Here is a 16,638-nt window from a genome sequence, read left to right on the forward strand (position 1 = left end):
ATGTTTTCTATTTAATAATTTTAATTGGTTAATTAAAGACAAAGTTGATTTCCAATTGAAATTTCTATTGGACCAAGATTATAGTAATGAACCAATAGAATTCATACATGTATAAATCATATAAGTGTATGTGTTAAGTGCTTCAAGCAGAGAATAGCGGACTACAAATTGTTTACATGTAGTAGAAACATTAAATAAATATAATAACAAAAGTAAGAAACAAAACTAATAATATTTGTAATATAATTTAATTATATACAGCTATTAGATCTTTTTAATGATTTTATCAATTACCTCATAGTTATCTTATTTTGCATTTCATTCATTTTGTTCTTTCTTAACCTAAAACTAAATATAGTATATTTTTATTATCCTTTATTCATATTTGTTTTCCAGATATATTGTTAGCAAATGGAATTAATTTATATTTTATTTATTTGACTATTGTAGTAATATGTTAAAAAGATTAAAATCGAAAAATAATTATATTGTATATTTATATTTAATACTATACATATACTTTTGTAAAGTAAAATTAATCTAAAGTAAATAATATTTCTCGTTTTTATTATATTTATTAATAATCTAACTTTTATAAATAATAAAGTTAGAATATATTATTATTTAGATGGAATCTGATTATGATGAAGACCGTAGTGGTTGGGGCGATGAAATGGGGCGAAACACTGATGAATGTGGAGGAGAAGATACATTTGATAATCCACAAGAAGTTTTAAATGAATGTTTAGATAAATTTAAAACAGCTGATTACATAATGGAACCTGGGATTTTTACACAATTAAAAAGGTACTTGTAATGATCTGTAATAATAATATTAATTTTTAATAAATCTAAATTAAGTAGAAAATTTTCATATTATCATTTTATAGGTATTTTCAAGCAGGTGGCAATCCAGAACAAGTTATAGAATTATTATCCAAAAATTATACTGCTTGTGCACAAATGGCAAATCTCCTTGCTGAATGGCTTATTCTTGCAGGAGTAAAAGTTACAGATGTACAGGCAATGGTAGAAAATAATTTAAAAGACATGATCTTGAAAACATTTGATCCAAAAAAAGCTGATAAAATTTTCACTGAAGAAGGAGAAGTAAGTTAATTTAATTTTATGTTTAAAAAAAAATAGAATAAATAGGAAAAATGTAAATTACTATTTTTTTTTGGGCATAGACACCTGCTTGGTTAACTGAGATGATTCAACATCCCACTTGGAGATCTCTTATTTACAGACTTGCTGAAGAATATCCTGATTGTTTAATGCTAAATTTTACCATAAAGGTAAACGAAAATTATAAAATATCAATTTGTAATTGTATTATTCAAACATTATACACTTATATTTTCACGTATATTTTGTTATATAGCTCATATCTGATGCTGGTTTTCAAGGAGAAATTACAAGTATCTCTACAGCTGCACAGCAGATAGAAGTATTTTCTCGTGTTTTAAAAACAGCAATTGCTGGGTTTTTACAAAACACAGAGAACTGGCAGTCTAGTATTCAGGAATGTGCTGTTAGTAAAAGCAAATATCATATTTTAACTTACAAAATTTATTAAAGACAACATATAAAACATTTTCTATTTTTACAGAAAATGGTATGCCATGGTCAACATACTTACGTTTACAGTCAAGTATTATTGCAAATTCTTGCACAAGAATCCAGAGGTGGATTTATGATGAAAAGACTTTCTCAAGAAATTACAAAATGTGCTCAACAGAAGTAAAAATATTATAATTTTGAATTAATTTTAATTCAAGTTTTTGTAACATATAAATAATAATTAATTAATATTTCTAGCCGGCATGATGTTACTCCTATCACAATGGCTCTCAATGGAGCAGCAAGTAGCCCTGCAGCATGTCAAGCATTGGCATCTATGTTATCACGAAATACTTTGAATCCTGCAGATATTACTGTATTATTTCGTAATTATTCTGCAGCAGAACCTCCATCAATTGAATTACTTCGTAATCCTCAATTTTTGGGTAATTTTATATATTAAATCTTTTACATAGTTTTTATGAAATAAGGTATATATTTTTATTTTACGTTATATCTTATAGAATTATTAGTGGATGCACTATTTAAACCTGGAGTAAAAGTAAATCCTGAACATAAATCAAAATACATATATTTATTAGCTTATGCTGCAAGCGTATGTGAAATTTCAGCTAAAAAGGGTAATACCCGTAAAGTCAATAAAGATGAACTAAAGACCACTATTCAAGCAATTGAAAAAGTACATAATATATGTAACATTAATAAAGGTTCTACTGAACTTATAGCAGAACTACAAACTCTTTATCAATGCATACGGTATATTATATATTGAAAATTTTACACATATTAGCAGGCAAGAATATCAGCAGATATTAATTATATCCATATTATTTTATAGCTTTCCTGTTGTAAGTGTTGGAGTGATCAGATGGGTCGAATGTACTGTTACAGAACCATCATATTTTAAACTATGTACCGAACACTGTCCTGTTCATCTTGCCTTGCTTGATGAAGTTGTTGTTTGTCATTCTTTATTACATCCAAAAGTATTGCAACTTCTGGTACAATTATTTGAAAGCAAGCAAGATGAACTTGAAATATTGGTACAGGTAAGAATTTTTAAATAATATATTTCAAAATAAATAATGTCTTTTATATCTACTACAAATATTTCTTTTAGTTGGAAATGAAAAAAATGTTAATAGACAGGATGGTTAATTTACTGAGCCGTGATTGTGTAGTTCCAGTAGTGTGTTATATAAAGCAATGTTGGCAGCGTGGTGACACAGATGTCTCCTTGATCCGATATTTTGTTACCGAAGTATTTACTTTCTATTAATTATATACTTCAGAACAAGATTACAAATTGTCTTTGTTATGTTATTATTCTAGGTACTGGAAGCAATTGCACCTCCTTATACAGCTGAGTTCGTGCAGTTATTTTTGCCAATGGTGGAGGACGAAGAGATTACAGGTACTATGCGTGGAGATAATGACAATGATCTTGTTTCTGAATTCATAGGTAAAATTCTTATTTTTAATATAAAAAAAGAAAATAAAAAAATTTACTGTATAATATATCTTTATTTTCTTTTCAGTACACTGCAAAGCACATTGCCCTGTCGTAAGATGACGCTTAAAAAATTAACAGCATAAATTAAGATATAGATAGCCATGACAAAGTGGAAGATGATTTTATTTCATACATGAACTAGGATCATCATACATAAATTATTTCTATAAATGTAAATATTGGATGAATTTTCCTACCCAGCTGTGATACAGAGATTTACTGTTTTTCTGTAACAAAAATTTATTTGTTATTGATATAAAATCTTCAAAAATTGTTAGTAAATAAGAAACTTCAAAAAGGTTACATTGAAGTATGACACATTTGATTGTTATGCACAGCACATTCATATAAAAAAAAATATATATATATTATATATAATAAAGAAATACTATCATATATATACAATGTTAAAATTACACACAATCATACTGCATTATTTGTTATTTTCAAACTTCAAATGCTTTTATAAATTCAAATCATCAACTCAAAAAACTCATAGACTTACTGATCTTCAAATTTAATATTTCTCAGCTGTAACAAAGTTGTTTTGTATCGAATAATAAATTATTATAAAAATCATAGAAAATGGAGATTCAAACATAAAATAATTAAATCAATAATCATATTTATTATTGAAAAATAAACTAGATCTGATTGAAATTATATATATTTGATTTAAAAAATATACATACTGATTGGTTTTCCATCCTTCCATTGAGTAAATTTTACACTAGATTCATCACGTTTTTGAGCCTCTGTTCTTACATCGCTTTTCAGAGCTTGCCTAACAAGTCTGGCAGCAATTTGAGAATAATTTATATAACTGAAAAAATTAATAATTTATTTTCAGTATATAAGTATGATTTCTGCTCGATAGGTTATATAATATTACATCAAGAATTTTACAACATATAATTGTAACATATGTTTTGCTATTTTTATAACATATTTGTAATATAAAATTTTACAGAAAAATACAATAAAAATCTTACTTCAATCCTGCTTGTCTCCACGCCGACATTTCTGCAATTTTATTATTGAACTAGTAAAATGGACTAAGGACCAACTTCTGTCTAGGGCAAAGACATAAAGTGAATCTCAATATGAATATGAAGCATTGCAATCGCCTAAGAGAATTTCATACATGCGTAATACCACGAAACTGAAAAGAAGCGCAAAATTTAAATTTTACTTTATTAAACTATTTTTATTTTTAATAATTTAATAAAAATTACAAATAATAATAGAGAAAAGTAATTTAAAAAGTTGAATTATTTAATTTAAAAATTAAGAAAGTATGCTATTTGAGATACATAATTTATTTTATATTATTATAATTCCAACATATGATTTATTTATTAATTAAAAATATTATCGGATTATTGCAATCTGTACTGAATTAAATCAACATTTGTTGTATAATAATAATATAGCGAAACATATTTCGGGTAATAGAAAGCCTTTCTATATAATATATAATCAATGACGCCACGTAAATGAATACTCGCTGGTGATTGTTGGTAATCTATTTTGTCGAAGGTGACGTCTGTTTCGCATGTTACAATTTGTGTGGTATAAGATATTGCGTATTATTTAAATTATTCTAAATTATATGCAAGCTATTTTCATATTGATTGTAACATGTTAAAACAACGAAATATTATTTTTCTCCTTGTTTGCGTTTTGTTTGAATATGGAACTGGATTATACTTTCATATCGGTGAAACCGAACGAAAATGTTTCATTGAAGAAATTCCTGATGAAACAAAAGTATTAGGTAAACTATTATTGTAATATATTTACTTATATTTCTGAATAATTAATATCTTATCAATTAACAGTTCATTATAAGGTGGAATTATATGATCCAAGAAGCGATGGATTTATGCAAAGTAGTCCTGGAATTGGTATGCATGTGGAGATCAGAGATCCTGATGATAAACCTATTCTTTCAAGAGTATACAGTTCTGAAGGAAGAATTGCCTTTACCTCGCATACACCTGGAGAACATGTTATCTGTTTGTATTCAAACAGTACTGCATGGTTCGGTGGCTCACAACTGGTAAATTGTATTAAATCTGTATTGATATTTATATAACTTATGTATCATAATTAATATTATTTTACAGAGAGTACATTTAGATATTCAAGTAGGAGAGCAAGCTATTGATTACGCTAACGTAGCACAGAAAGAAAAATTATCCGAATTGCAATTAAGAATTCGCCAACTTATAGATCAGGTTGAACAAATAACCAAAGAGCAAAATTATCAACGAGTAAGAACGTTATGAAACAAAATATAATTAATGTTAATAATTAAATATTACTTCTAAAATTCTTTTCAATAATTTTTTTAGTATCGAGAAGAACGTTTCAGACAAACATCAGAAAGTACTCATCGTCGTGTATTGTGGTGGTCTATTTTCCAAACAATTATTTTATTAATTATGGGCGCATGGCAAATAAGACATCTTAAATATTTTTTTGAAGCAAAAAAATTAGTCTAATAATAATATATTTGAAAATAGTTATTGTCTGATACACATCATTTTTAACAATATCAGTATGTCATTGTAATATATTGTATCACATAATATACTTTCATTGCATATTTTTCTCAAATCATCTTTAAGTACTTGTATTAATTAAAAATTCTTATAAAAAATTAACATTTGTTGTACAACTATTTTAAATGATTAGATTAATTTTTTGCAAGGTCCATGTGTTTTTAATAATGTAAATATAGAATTAGAAGTACTTATCTATTACCAATATGATTTTATTTTACATTATAGAAATGTTCAATTTTAATATACCTTAGAATAGTTATATCTGCAAATAAACATATAAATACGTATTTCTAAATGAATGAATTCAAAATGAATTACTATGTTGAAGAAATATTGTATCAATGCAAAAAAAAATCATTAGGACATATTTATATACTGTAATTTTGCAATAAAGATACTTCACATGAATAAAAAGATTATTGATTTAAGTAAATAATTCAAGAAAATTTATATATTATTGTCATTGATTATCTAAATTTGTATAATTATAACATGTACGAATAAATTTGATTAATTTAAACACAAATCATGATATATTAAATTTGCTTTATTATATATATTTAATAAAATCTCTTTTGTTATCAATTAATAATTTGAGAATTCATCATTCTCTTAGAATATAAAAATTACGAAGTAATATATCGTCACAATTATTTGACGGAAGTTACATCTCCGCCATCTTACTAGACCTCATTTTTTTTTATTGCTACTGTTACTAGCGCTTTCTTTCTAAATATTTTTCTTGAATTTGATTTATGGTTTAACAGTTGAAAATAAAGCTAATATTTGTTCATGCATGATCTAATTGCATGATACATATTTTACATCGTTTGTTATATATTAAAAAGTAACATAATTTAAGAAAAATTAATGTTTGATTATTAATATATAAGTTAAATATAGGAATTTTTAAATTTGGCGCGAATAAAATTGGCGTATCAAGATGACGGTTATATTTCCACTTCCGTCATATGCTACGGTGACAAATCTGTAACAAGCATATAGAGATCAGTGTTAAGGTTCCATAAAGCTTGGACACCCTGATTTTTACCTAGTAGAGTCTTGTCGAAGTGTCGGAGTGTTCGTATTGACGACAATCGTTATTTATTCGTATTTAAAACTTATATAAAGCTAGCATGACTATTGCGAGATACATATATATTTAAACTATAAATTTCGTAGAGAGAAGTTTTTCAAACTATAAACTGCCAGTTCGTAAGTGTACAATATAACATGCTAACCTCCGTTAAAGTGTAACATTAAACCAAAATCAAAAAAATGTTTATCTATCTTTCTAATTTTACAAATATACGACTGAGAAAGGCGTAATAAACTTGATGCTATAACAATTTGTGTTATTGATAAAAGATTAAAGAAGTTCGTATATACTTATGGTTTTTAATATATGAAGAGTTTCTTTGGTATTCAAGAGTATTACTGTCTTGAAACTATTTCATTGAGTCGAATTTCGCTTGGGAAAAGGTGTGATTATTGTTTGTTCATGCTCATGTATATCAATATCAATGAAATAATTTTTTCATTATTAAAAATATTTCTTTTCCAGATAGATTATATATTAGTATATAATCAGTCAAAGATTAAATATTGTTGCTAGATGGTAAAATTACAAAAGAAAATAGCTTTGTATCTAGAAACAAATTTAAGTGTTGCATTTAAGCGGTGGTACAATATCCACCACGGCTTTTACAGAGATGGTTGGATTGGCGGGCGGGGGAGGTCACCTTTATCCCTCGCCCCCAATGCAACCTAATCCAGAGCGTAAGTAGTAAAATTTGTATTTATCTTTTTTATCTTTTCTTTACAAACTTTTATTTATGACTATTATTTATTTATATATATTAATATAAATATTTATGTGTATATGTATATTCTTTTTTTGTAGTTAGAGAAATGACTGGAATTACACCTAGCGCTCCAACAAGCGCAGATGCATGCTTAAGTATTGTACATTCTTTAATGTGTCATCGTCAAGGTGGTGAAAGTGAAGGATTCAGTAAACGTGCTATAGAATCATTGGTGAAAAAACTTAAAGTAATTATACTTTTAAATGAAATATTACAATTGTGTATATAATATTTATTTATTTTGATAATAACTTTAATAATGTATGTCATATTCATAGGAAAAAAGAGATGAGTTAGATAGCTTAATAACAGCAATTACTACAAATGGAGCACATCCCAGCAAATGTGTTACCATACAAAGAACACTTGATGGCAGGTTGCAAGTTGCTGGACGTAAAGGTTTCCCACATGTCATTTATGCACGGATCTGGAGATGGCCAGATTTACATAAAAATGAATTAAAACATGTCAAATATTGTCAATTTGCTTTTGACTTAAAATGTGATTCTGTATGCGTGAATCCTTATCACTATGAAAGAGTTGTTTCACCTGGCATAGGTACGTTATTTCTATTTATTGTGTCCATCTATACTTAATCTTTTTAAAGTTGCATTCACACACCGTAATTATAATAGTTGTTTATATTTTTTACGTTATTTGCTTGAAAAGCTTTTGTGAACTCAGTTGTAGCACCATAAGTGTAAATGATTTATTATTGTGGCCTTGGTGTATGATGGAATGGGTTGGTTTCCCCCGCACAGACCCGTTCTTTACAGACCTGTCTGGACTGACACTGCAATCGGGAGTAGGTGTAGGACCAGGCAGCAGATTGGTGAAAGATGAATATACTGTTGGGGGTGGAGGAGCAGCAGCAGCTGGAGCAATAGGAGCAGCTATGGATGTTGACGGTGAAATGAATCAAACAATACAACATCATCCACCCACACAAGCTCCTACAGCAAATAATACACCGCAACCACAACAAGGTTTTATACCAGGTTTAGCTCCACCTAATCCAAGTAAGTAAAACATTTTTGCACATAGCTGTTAATTTTCTTGTATCTTTGTGCCAGTGCCATCTAAATAAATATAGTTGATTTTTCTCATATATCAATATATATTATACCTATTATATAAACATTTCATGGATTTGATTAGTACTGGCTTGTAAATGGTATGTATATAAGAATATAGCAATATGAATGAAAAGATATGTAAAAATGAAATTAAGTGCTCCATGAGATGCAACTATAATATTTTGAATAATAAGATTCACTTATATGTGTATATAAACAATCAAAATACTTTTTATTATATTAATATTGGTGTCATTTATAAATATTTATTTATACATTTAGTATGTTTTGTATTTACGTGGAAAAAAAATGTTTTTAATAAGTATCATTAATGTGTTAAATATGGGGCATGTTTCAATAAATATAAAACTACTATCTTTCATAGCACAAAATATTTACTGCAAGTTTTGCTATTGCAATAATAAATATGCTATTACTCTATTGTTTTTTTTCTTTTTTAAGTATATAATTATTGCTTTAAGGTATATTATATTATGTTGCAATTTTACATTTCATTTTGGCTTTATTATTTTCTTTTTCTTTTGTTGTTGTTGCACAGCTAATGGTGAGGGTATATTTGGCAGTAGTGGGGGAGGGAATAGTGGTAACCCCCACACTAAATTGGACGACAGTAATTGCCCTAGGCAAACTTGGATCCCTACACCTCATCACTCTTCAACACATAACATACATCATCGTACGTATATGATAAAGAGCTTTTTGTGCTTTTATTGTACTTTATTTTCATTAATCAGCTTTTGCTTTGTATAAAAATCAACTCAATCTTTTATACATGGCAGAATTTTCTATCAAATTAATAATTTCAGAAGCACTGGGTAAAACTCTGTGAACTTTCGAATATGATATTAGCTCGTCTGTATTGTGTATTGTGTATGAGTCACATTTGATTTTACAGCAGTAGTACATCCAATGAGTCACACCGTAGGTAGCCAGCAGCAGTCATTGAATGCAGGCAGTGGAACCAGCAGTACTCAGATTTTGAGTCCTCCCCAAGGACAATCAACAGATACTTTTTATGGAACTACTACTCCACCTCAAGATATTAATCAACCACCAACAAGCGTTGATGCCTTGGCAGCTTCTTTGGGTATATTTTTTATCATTTTATTAGTTTACAGTAATATCCTAAAATGAATAATTTCTATTTCAGGTGAAGGTCAAAATTCTCCTGTGTCACCTGTGCATCTTCATCATGCAAATGGATTTACTGTTGGCACGGCAACAAATCCATATAATTCTGGAGCTCCACAATGGACAGGAGCTAATACACTTACTTACACACAAAGTATGCAACCTCCAGATCATAGACATCTTCATGCTACATCTTACTGTAAGTTTATATTCATTATTATGTTAAATAATTCTTTTAATAATTCTTCCTCTTAATATATTTTTTATTAAATAGGGACTGGTCATGGAGGAGACGTTGGTGGAAATATTGGTGGATTATTGTCTACACAACCAGCACCTGAATATTGGTGTTCTGTTGGTTATTTCGAGCTAGATACACAAGTAGGAGAAACTTTTAAAGTAAGCAGTGGTTGCCCAACTGTGACGGTAGATGGTTATGTAGACCCAAGTGGTGGTAATAGATTCTGTTTAGGAGCATTAAGTAATGTGCACAGAACAGAACAAAGTGAAAGAGCACGGCTTCACATAGGTATAAATTAAATTTAAATATTAAATATTCAATAGTAGAGCAGTCTTTTTTTATAAACAATTATATTAATTCTGCTTTAGGAAAAGGAGTAGTGCTTGACTTAAGAGGTGAAGGAGATGTGTGGTTAAGATGCCAAAGCGAGCATAGCGTTTTTGTACAGTCTTATTATTTAGACAGAGAAGCTGGTCGAGCACCTGGAGATGCGGTACATAAGATATATCCTTCTGCATATATTAAAGTGTTTGATTTGCGTCAGTGTCATAAACAAATGAGAGGACAGGCAGCTACAGCTCAAGCTGCTGCTGCTGCACAAGCAGCTGCTGTTGCTGGTCATCTTACACATGGAGCACCTATAACTAAAAGTTGGTATATGCTTTTAATATATATGTAATTCATACTTTACTTAAAAATTTATTACTATAATACAAACTTTTCATAGGTTTAAGTGCAGCCGCAGGTATTGGAGTGGATGATCTTCGACGTCTTTGCATCTTACGTTTAAGTTTCGTGAAAGGATGGGGTCCTGATTATCCGAGACAAAGCATAAAGGAAACTCCATGTTGGATTGAGGTATAAAAATTATTAACTTAGAATATTAGCATGTAAAAAGTATCTGATGTATTACAATAACGAATACATAATATGAAAGATTTATTGTATTCTTCTTAGGTACATTTACACAGAGCTCTACAATTGTTAGATGAAGTGTTACATACTATGCCAATAGATGGTCCACGTGGTATTGAATAATCTTACTACATTTCGATAATGTACAAGAAGAAAAAAGGTCATAATGTTAGAAATGTAATGTGCAAAATGTGCATTATATATATAGAGGGACGTTTAATATGTAACACATTCTTAAGATTTTAAATTGATCTAATTTATGAAAATCAAGTGAATGAAATTAAAATATCGAAAGCATTCACAAAAGCATGGTAATTCTACCATATGAATTTCATTGAACCAAAATATTGGAGGAAAAAAAAATTGAGTTTGAAGTACCAATTAAAATTCGTCTCAACAGTTTACACATATATGGTATATCATATAGAATAAAATGTGTGCCACGGCCTTGTACTATCAGCAATGTACAAAAATTAAACAAAGGAGACATTATTTTTTTTTATCGAAAAATTATTTTTTACTGTGACGAAATACATCTGCAGAAGAAAAGAAAGAGGTAGGATAAAAATCTATTTTATTAGACATTTGGTCTCTCTGATTAAAAGCTGAAATTATTTACAAAAAGCAGTTGTTTCAGCTTGAGTAAAACGCATGAAAAAAAAAAACGTTTAATACGTTCAAAAGAAATAGTCATAATCTCATTCTATGAGATTTATCATTTAATATAGTTTGAAATATGTTAAAACCTGCTACATTACAAGGAACTTAACTTTTATAATATATCATTTGAAAGAAGAGAAATGATAACATTTGAGTGCATAACAGAGATTTATTCTAGGGGTGCACTACCGTACAAAATCCTGTCAGATGATAGCCTTGAGACATAGAATTGATATAATAATCATCGATCGTACAAACTATACACTATAAATAGGTAATATCAATACTAAAATATTACTTAAAATATGTGACATATTTGATTAAATCATATGACTGAATTGTCAATAATAAACATGATGATAATAAGCATATTATAGAAGAGCTCTCATTAAGTTATTACATGTTACCTGGAAGCTATTTTAAATCATTAATGTTTTACACTAATTTGGTATTGTGCCATTAGAATATTCCTCTATAAAATCATCTGTTTTATAGTATAAAACCAAAAAATTATTATATAAATATTTTCATTATAATTATTAGTAACAGTGTTTTTATATATTAATGCTCGTTTCATCAACAATTATGCTTTAAGAATTGAAGGGTTTATTAATTATTATCATTGTTATTATCATTCTTGTTAGTACTATTATTATTAATGCTATTACTACCATTACTATTATTATTACTATTATTATTACTATTATTATTACTTTTATTTTGTTGTATGTATTATTGTGAGACGTATGTAAGTCTACATATGAATGTTGAATAACTGTAGAAATTGCTAAAAAGTCTGTAAATGTTTCATCTTTGATTTTGAGCAAATTTAATTATTGTAATAGTACATTTAATCACTTTAAACAAGCATCGATATTGCTGCTATCATAAAGTAATAGTTGTGTAATTATACATACCATTTATCAGCCATTTTATTATTATATATATTCGTACAAAATATTTTAATACATGGTAGTATTGTCAAATAGGATGAAGTTGACCAAATTTTATACCAATATATATATATATACATAAAAGCATATATACATATATATTACATATACTTATTCTGATTTATTGCAAAAGAGTTTATGGCTTGTTTTTATCACTTATATTCTGAATTTTGGCTTCATAAAGGTATGCTGAGTTCTTTCTTTTTTGTTGTAAATGAGTAGAGATTATTTGACTGTTTACTTTTTACATATTAACCTTATATTTCTTCATTAAACAATTAAGATATCATTGTTTAATAAATACTTGTTCTTTTTGTATAATATTCTGTCTAATGGACATTATATGTTGATAGTTTAACTGAGCTATCATTCGCCAAAGTAAGCATGAAGTTATTATATATTGCTTCTTTTTGTGTATAAGTGCAAAATATATAACCCTTTTTATTATATATAGTGTTGTATTTTAAAAGTAGAAATATTAATATCACTAAACAAATGTGATTTAAGAAATGGGTGAACTACAAATAAAAAAGTACATATATATTGTTAACAAATGAATTAACGGCAAATAATGTTACCAACTAAGTTAAAATTTGATAAAAACTGTAAATCATTGCTAAGATATGAAAGCGTTTTCTTTGTTATTTGACCAAGGCTAAATGAGGGATATATATCGTGCACGTAAAGTCAGCAGATTTTTTAAGTATATCTATTGCCAATTTCGTATTAAGAATACATGTGCCATCATTTTCATACATACTATACACAGAAGTAAAAACAGAGATAAGATTTAGAATTTTCTACAAATTCTATATTTTTAAACAAAAGTGCATAAAACATGAATGAAATGAAATCTAATTATGGTACTTCAGTATGCTTAACTAATGCGTATTAAATGAGAAGATACCAGTAAAGATTGAAGTCCAATCAGATCTTTGCAATGCACATTAAAGCAAACCAAATAAGTTATCTAATTTTAATACTTATAAATGAAGATGTCAATCATACATGGCTTAATTAACATTGGTATATTAACTTTAATAGCAACTTCAGAATAACTTTACAAGAAAATATTTTGAACAATGAGCATAATTTTTAAAGTAAAGATACCTTTCTCTGAATATAAGTTTTTAACATATTGAGGAACTGGTATCAAAGTGCAATAGCCCTTTCTTATGTCAGACATATTGTAGTTGATAGATAAAAGTAAATTATACCATAGAAATTTACATTATTCTTTAAGAATTAATAGTGGTAAGATATAAGACAGACTGGTATTTATATATACCACATATTTTGCGATATTAATATCATATAAACATATTTGTTTATACGAACACAAATATATGTAGCATTTTTAAATGCAAAAGCTTATGTGAGATATAATATACTATAGGTTCTTTTATATGGCTATTTTCTTCATTTTTTATCAAGATAAATCATGATCATAAATCAATCTATTAAATGTCACCTTTAATAGCAAATTTTTTCTTATTATAAAAGAAGAATAATGAAAAATATTTTTTAATTCATTGAATGCAGTCATTCTTTTGTATTTATTCTTATCATAATATAAACGATTATATTTTTTACAGTTTGACATTATGTTCATTGATGATTCTGAGATTGAAGACTTATTCTCAAGTGGTAGAAGTGTATACAATAAATATAAAAGTATATTAATATATTAGAGTTCATCTTTTGCTAGACTATCTGTATTTATGTGAGTTTTTTTACACGTATTTTTTTGTATACTTAGAAATAATCTCCAATATTTTTCACTATACGCAGAAGGTTTTTTTTCTTAACAATATGTTATGGAGTAAGATCATTTATTTCTATGCCAAAGATATTCTAATAATATAATTACAGTATGCTATTATATATAAACAAAATATAAAGAGAGTGTAGATGTAATTTTTTGCTGTTACTTCACAATAAACTACGCAGACAGAATTACATTTAATTAATGTTTTTATATTACAATCTTATTCAATGCAGAATATCATATAAAAATTTGAGAAAATGATATGCATAAAATACATAAAAAATCAGGAAAAATAAAATATATCTGCGATAATCATTAAATGCAATCATTTTAAAATTATTTTGCTTATTAATTATTCATACATATTTATGGATACGAATATATAATAATATATTATTTAATTGTTGTTATAATTATATTACTCCATTTGTGTTGAACGCAAATTATCACTATTGAAACAAAATGTATAGTTATTGCAACTAGAAAGGACTGTGTGAAGAGAACCAATGATATGGTTTGAAATACATAGGTTCATAGAATTTGAATGAATATGTTTATAAGAGATTTTTTGTTATAGTATATACATGGTCATTTTAAATAAACATATTCTAAAAATTACGAACACTTTCTTGATTCATGTATATTTTAATCCAAAAGTAAAATGAAATACAATAATCAAGATAAAGTGAAATATATTCATTTTACATTAATACATGAAGAAAAAAACAAAGGTATTCTACTAACTAATTTTAATTTATTTATAGGCTCACGACATTATTACTATTTACATTTGTTTTTTTACTGTCAGTGTATGGTTCTGTATAACAGTTTCCTTTCAAATCAATAGCAAAATCATGATTCACAATATTTATTAATGCTTCCTCAATCGCTTTATCTATATTTGCAGCAGTTATAAAAGTAGGTGCTTCTTCCTTAAGTTTTTTAACATGCTCTTCAATTTCTTGTTCCTTCCGTTTATCTCTTTCCTCTTTTTCTAATAACTTCTTTAATATAGTTTCTTTTCTTTCTTCTTTTTCTCTTGCCAATCTGTCTTCTCTAATTTTGGCTATTTGCATGTTCCATTCATCATTTATTAAATTAGATTGTATGAAATCCTTTTCCGCTAATTTATTTACAGTTATTTCATCAAATTGGACTTGACTCTTCTTAAACTCATTTTCAAAATATTGCCTATAAATAAATGTATATCGTAATTTCTATTATATCTAAAATAATATATATTAATTCCCTTTCTAATTCCCCTTCATATTTAAAAATGTATTAACTTACATAAGTGATTTCATGACTGTTCTGTAATTATTATTTAATCTTTTAAGTTCTATATATTCTTCCATAAGTATTTTTGGTCTTGGAGGTACTCTGAATACCTTGCTCTTTGCAGTTGGTAACCAAATCGGTTTCCTTTTCCATCGAATGCACTGCGTATAAATTATATTTGGCTCAAACTGTTCGCACTTTATAAAATTACCCAATGTTAATGAACAAACACCACTTATTTGTTTTGTTCGTAACATGTTTATTATAAATTACCTATGTATGAAAGAGAGATATTTTTATTTAATATATGCTGCATATTGACTACTAAAAAATTTGTTTATCACAATAATAAAAGGATTTAGATTTAAAAATATGAAATAAAAAATAATAAACAATTCAAACATTACATTTAATTCAATTAATCTTAAATTAAAAATAATCGGAAACATATATTTATTGAACGTATAATTTTTAGAATATATAATTAATTTTACATAACACAATATCTCATTGCATAGATACCTTATTTTGTTTTATCAGTAATAAATATTTCACTTATTAAATTTGGACTATTGAACGAAAGCTTGATCTTTAATACGAATATTTGAGGTTAGGAATAAGTTAGAGATGTACTTTTTTATCTAGATGAAGCTACGAAGTAACGTTCGTTTATCTATATGGTGGAGTATTCACATTTAAGATATATACATAAGAATATATAACTTACGTTGATGTACATGACATAATTGTACTTATAATAAAATAAATATATAATTATTTAACGATAAATTTGTTATCATTAACATTTTTATTTTAACAATTTGATTATTTTTTTAAGTTTATTTTTTCATATCAAACCGACCGTTCATTTGTTTCTTACGTATGCATGCACATGCATTTAATACACCTACATTAGTTTACACTGCAGCATTTTACGATTGTACTTCATTTTATAATCAAAAGATAAGCGAATGAGAATTTGTTTCCATTTCTATTAAATATTCATAAAAAAGAAGTACAAACTACGAAAAAAAAAAATGGAAATATTAAATATTTAATCAAA

General features: G+C 27.0%; 5 protein-coding genes across 18 annotated transcripts; 3 read left to right on the forward strand and 2 right to left on the reverse strand.

Moving 5' to 3' along the window:
• The first annotated feature begins 87 nt into the window (after window positions 1-87).
• On the forward strand, window positions 88-3,517 carry LOC124950370 (negative elongation factor D). Its single transcript, XM_047496952.1, has 12 exons — window positions 88-212; window positions 629-807; window positions 891-1,110; window positions 1,191-1,298; window positions 1,385-1,534; window positions 1,613-1,743; window positions 1,822-2,009; window positions 2,088-2,340; window positions 2,423-2,633; window positions 2,705-2,845; window positions 2,917-3,046; window positions 3,123-3,517. Exons 2-12 carry the CDS (start codon window positions 629-631, stop codon window positions 3,155-3,157), a joined length of 1,746 nt encoding a protein of 581 aa, XP_047352908.1. The 5' UTR covers window positions 88-212; the 3' UTR covers window positions 3,158-3,517.
• Window positions 3,089-4,244, reverse strand: LOC124950373 (protein stunted-like). Of its 2 annotated transcripts, none has more exons than XM_047496957.1 (3): window positions 4,090-4,244; window positions 3,790-3,920; window positions 3,089-3,324 (listed from the first exon to the last, which is right to left on the reverse strand). In XM_047496957.1, the coding sequence occupies exons 1-3, from the start codon at window positions 4,116-4,118 to the stop codon at window positions 3,314-3,316; spliced, it is 171 nt and encodes a 56-aa protein (XP_047352913.1). In that variant the 5' UTR covers window positions 4,119-4,244; the 3' UTR covers window positions 3,089-3,313. The 2 variants fall into 2 exon arrangements, with proteins under 2 accessions (XP_047352913.1, XP_047352912.1); XM_047496956.1 differs by lacking the exon at window positions 3,089-3,324 and adding an exon at window positions 3,603-3,628.
• A 348-nt stretch (window positions 4,245-4,592) lies between these two features.
• LOC124950337 (transmembrane emp24 domain-containing protein eca) lies at window positions 4,593-6,075 on the forward strand. Its single transcript, XM_047496870.1, has 4 exons — window positions 4,593-4,874; window positions 4,939-5,159; window positions 5,227-5,373; window positions 5,455-6,075. The coding sequence occupies exons 1-4, from the start codon at window positions 4,739-4,741 to the stop codon at window positions 5,602-5,604; spliced, it is 654 nt and encodes a 217-aa protein (XP_047352826.1). The 5' UTR covers window positions 4,593-4,738; the 3' UTR covers window positions 5,605-6,075.
• A 597-nt stretch (window positions 6,076-6,672) lies between these two features.
• Window positions 6,673-15,367, forward strand: LOC124950350 (mothers against decapentaplegic homolog 4). 12 transcript variants are annotated; one of them, XR_007101335.1, is made up of 14 exons: window positions 6,673-7,149; window positions 7,232-7,446; window positions 7,571-7,719; window positions 7,811-8,090; window positions 8,294-8,551; window positions 9,168-9,305; window positions 9,525-9,716; window positions 9,780-9,959; window positions 10,035-10,289; window positions 10,370-10,651; window positions 10,729-10,859; window positions 10,959-11,472; window positions 11,755-11,850; window positions 14,125-15,367. XR_007101335.1 is itself a non-coding variant. In XM_047496894.1 (12 exons), the coding sequence occupies exons 2-12, from the start codon at window positions 7,380-7,382 to the stop codon at window positions 11,037-11,039; spliced, it is 2,013 nt and encodes a 670-aa protein (XP_047352850.1). In that variant the 5' UTR covers window positions 6,673-7,149; window positions 7,232-7,379; the 3' UTR covers window positions 11,040-15,367. The 12 variants fall into 12 exon arrangements, 8 of the variants coding, with proteins under 8 accessions (XP_047352850.1, XP_047352853.1, XP_047352855.1 ...); XR_007101334.1 differs by having other exon boundaries at window positions 10,959-11,850; XR_007101333.1 differs by having other exon boundaries at window positions 11,755-15,367.
• Window positions 14,345-16,538, reverse strand: LOC124950353 (probable 28S ribosomal protein S26, mitochondrial). Of its 2 annotated transcripts, XM_047496906.1 has the most exons (4): window positions 16,303-16,536; window positions 16,098-16,226; window positions 15,588-15,848; window positions 14,345-15,488 (listed from the first exon to the last, which is right to left on the reverse strand). In XM_047496906.1, the coding sequence occupies exons 3-4, from the start codon at window positions 15,830-15,832 to the stop codon at window positions 15,056-15,058; spliced, it is 678 nt and encodes a 225-aa protein (XP_047352862.1). In that variant the 5' UTR covers window positions 15,833-15,848; window positions 16,098-16,226; window positions 16,303-16,536; the 3' UTR covers window positions 14,345-15,055. The 2 variants fall into 2 exon arrangements, with proteins under 2 accessions (XP_047352862.1, XP_047352863.1); XM_047496907.1 differs by lacking the exon at window positions 16,098-16,226 and having other exon boundaries at window positions 16,303-16,538.
• Window positions 16,539-16,638: the final 100 nt, after the last annotated feature.

The sequence above is a fragment of the Vespa velutina genome, chromosome 7 (assembly GCF_912470025.1).
Source record: "Vespa velutina chromosome 7, iVesVel2.1, whole genome shotgun sequence".
Lineage (NCBI taxonomy): Eukaryota > Metazoa > Arthropoda > Insecta > Hymenoptera > Vespidae > Vespa > Vespa velutina.

Excerpts from the sequence above, each read along its gene's own strand:
- LOC124950373 (XM_047496956.1), bottom strand. The coding sequence starts at position 4,118 with ATGTCGGCGTGGAGACAAGCAGGATTGAA. Across the intron at positions 3,921-4,089 it reads TGGAGACAAGCAGGATTGAA|TTATATAAATTATTCTCAAA; the intron begins GTAAGATTTTTA and ends TAATTTTTTCAG.
- LOC124950337 (XM_047496870.1), top strand. The coding sequence starts at position 4,739 with ATGTTAAAACAACGAAATATTATTTTTCTCCTTGTTTGCGTTTTGTTT. Across the intron at positions 4,875-4,938 it reads TGATGAAACAAAAGTATTAG|TTCATTATAAGGTGGAATTA; the intron begins GTAAACTATTAT and ends ATCAATTAACAG. Across the intron at positions 5,160-5,226 it reads GGTTCGGTGGCTCACAACTG|AGAGTACATTTAGATATTCA; the intron begins GTAAATTGTATT and ends ATTATTTTACAG.
- LOC124950350 (XM_047496894.1), top strand. The coding sequence starts at position 7,380 with ATGGTTGGATTGGCGGGCGGGGGAGGTCACCTTTATCCCTCGCCCCCA. Across the intron at positions 9,306-9,524 it reads AACACATAACATACATCATC|CAGTAGTACATCCAATGAGT; the intron begins GTACGTATATGA and ends TTGATTTTACAG. Across the intron at positions 9,717-9,779 it reads TGCCTTGGCAGCTTCTTTGG|GTGAAGGTCAAAATTCTCCT; the intron begins GTATATTTTTTA and ends TTTCTATTTCAG.
- LOC124950370 (XM_047496952.1), top strand. The coding sequence starts at position 629 with ATGGAATCTGATTATGATGAAGACCGTAGTGGTTGGGGCGATGAAATG. Across the intron at positions 808-890 it reads ATTTTTACACAATTAAAAAG|GTATTTTCAAGCAGGTGGCA; the intron begins GTACTTGTAATG and ends ATCATTTTATAG. Across the intron at positions 1,535-1,612 it reads CTAGTATTCAGGAATGTGCT|AAAATGGTATGCCATGGTCA; the intron begins GTTAGTAAAAGC and ends CTATTTTTACAG.
- LOC124950353 (XM_047496907.1), bottom strand. The coding sequence starts at position 15,832 with ATGTTACGAACAAAACAAATAAGTGGTGTTTGTTCATTAACATTGGGT. Across the intron at positions 15,489-15,587 it reads ACAGTCATGAAATCACTTAT|GCAATATTTTGAAAATGAGT; the intron begins GTAAGTTAATAC and ends ATTTATTTATAG.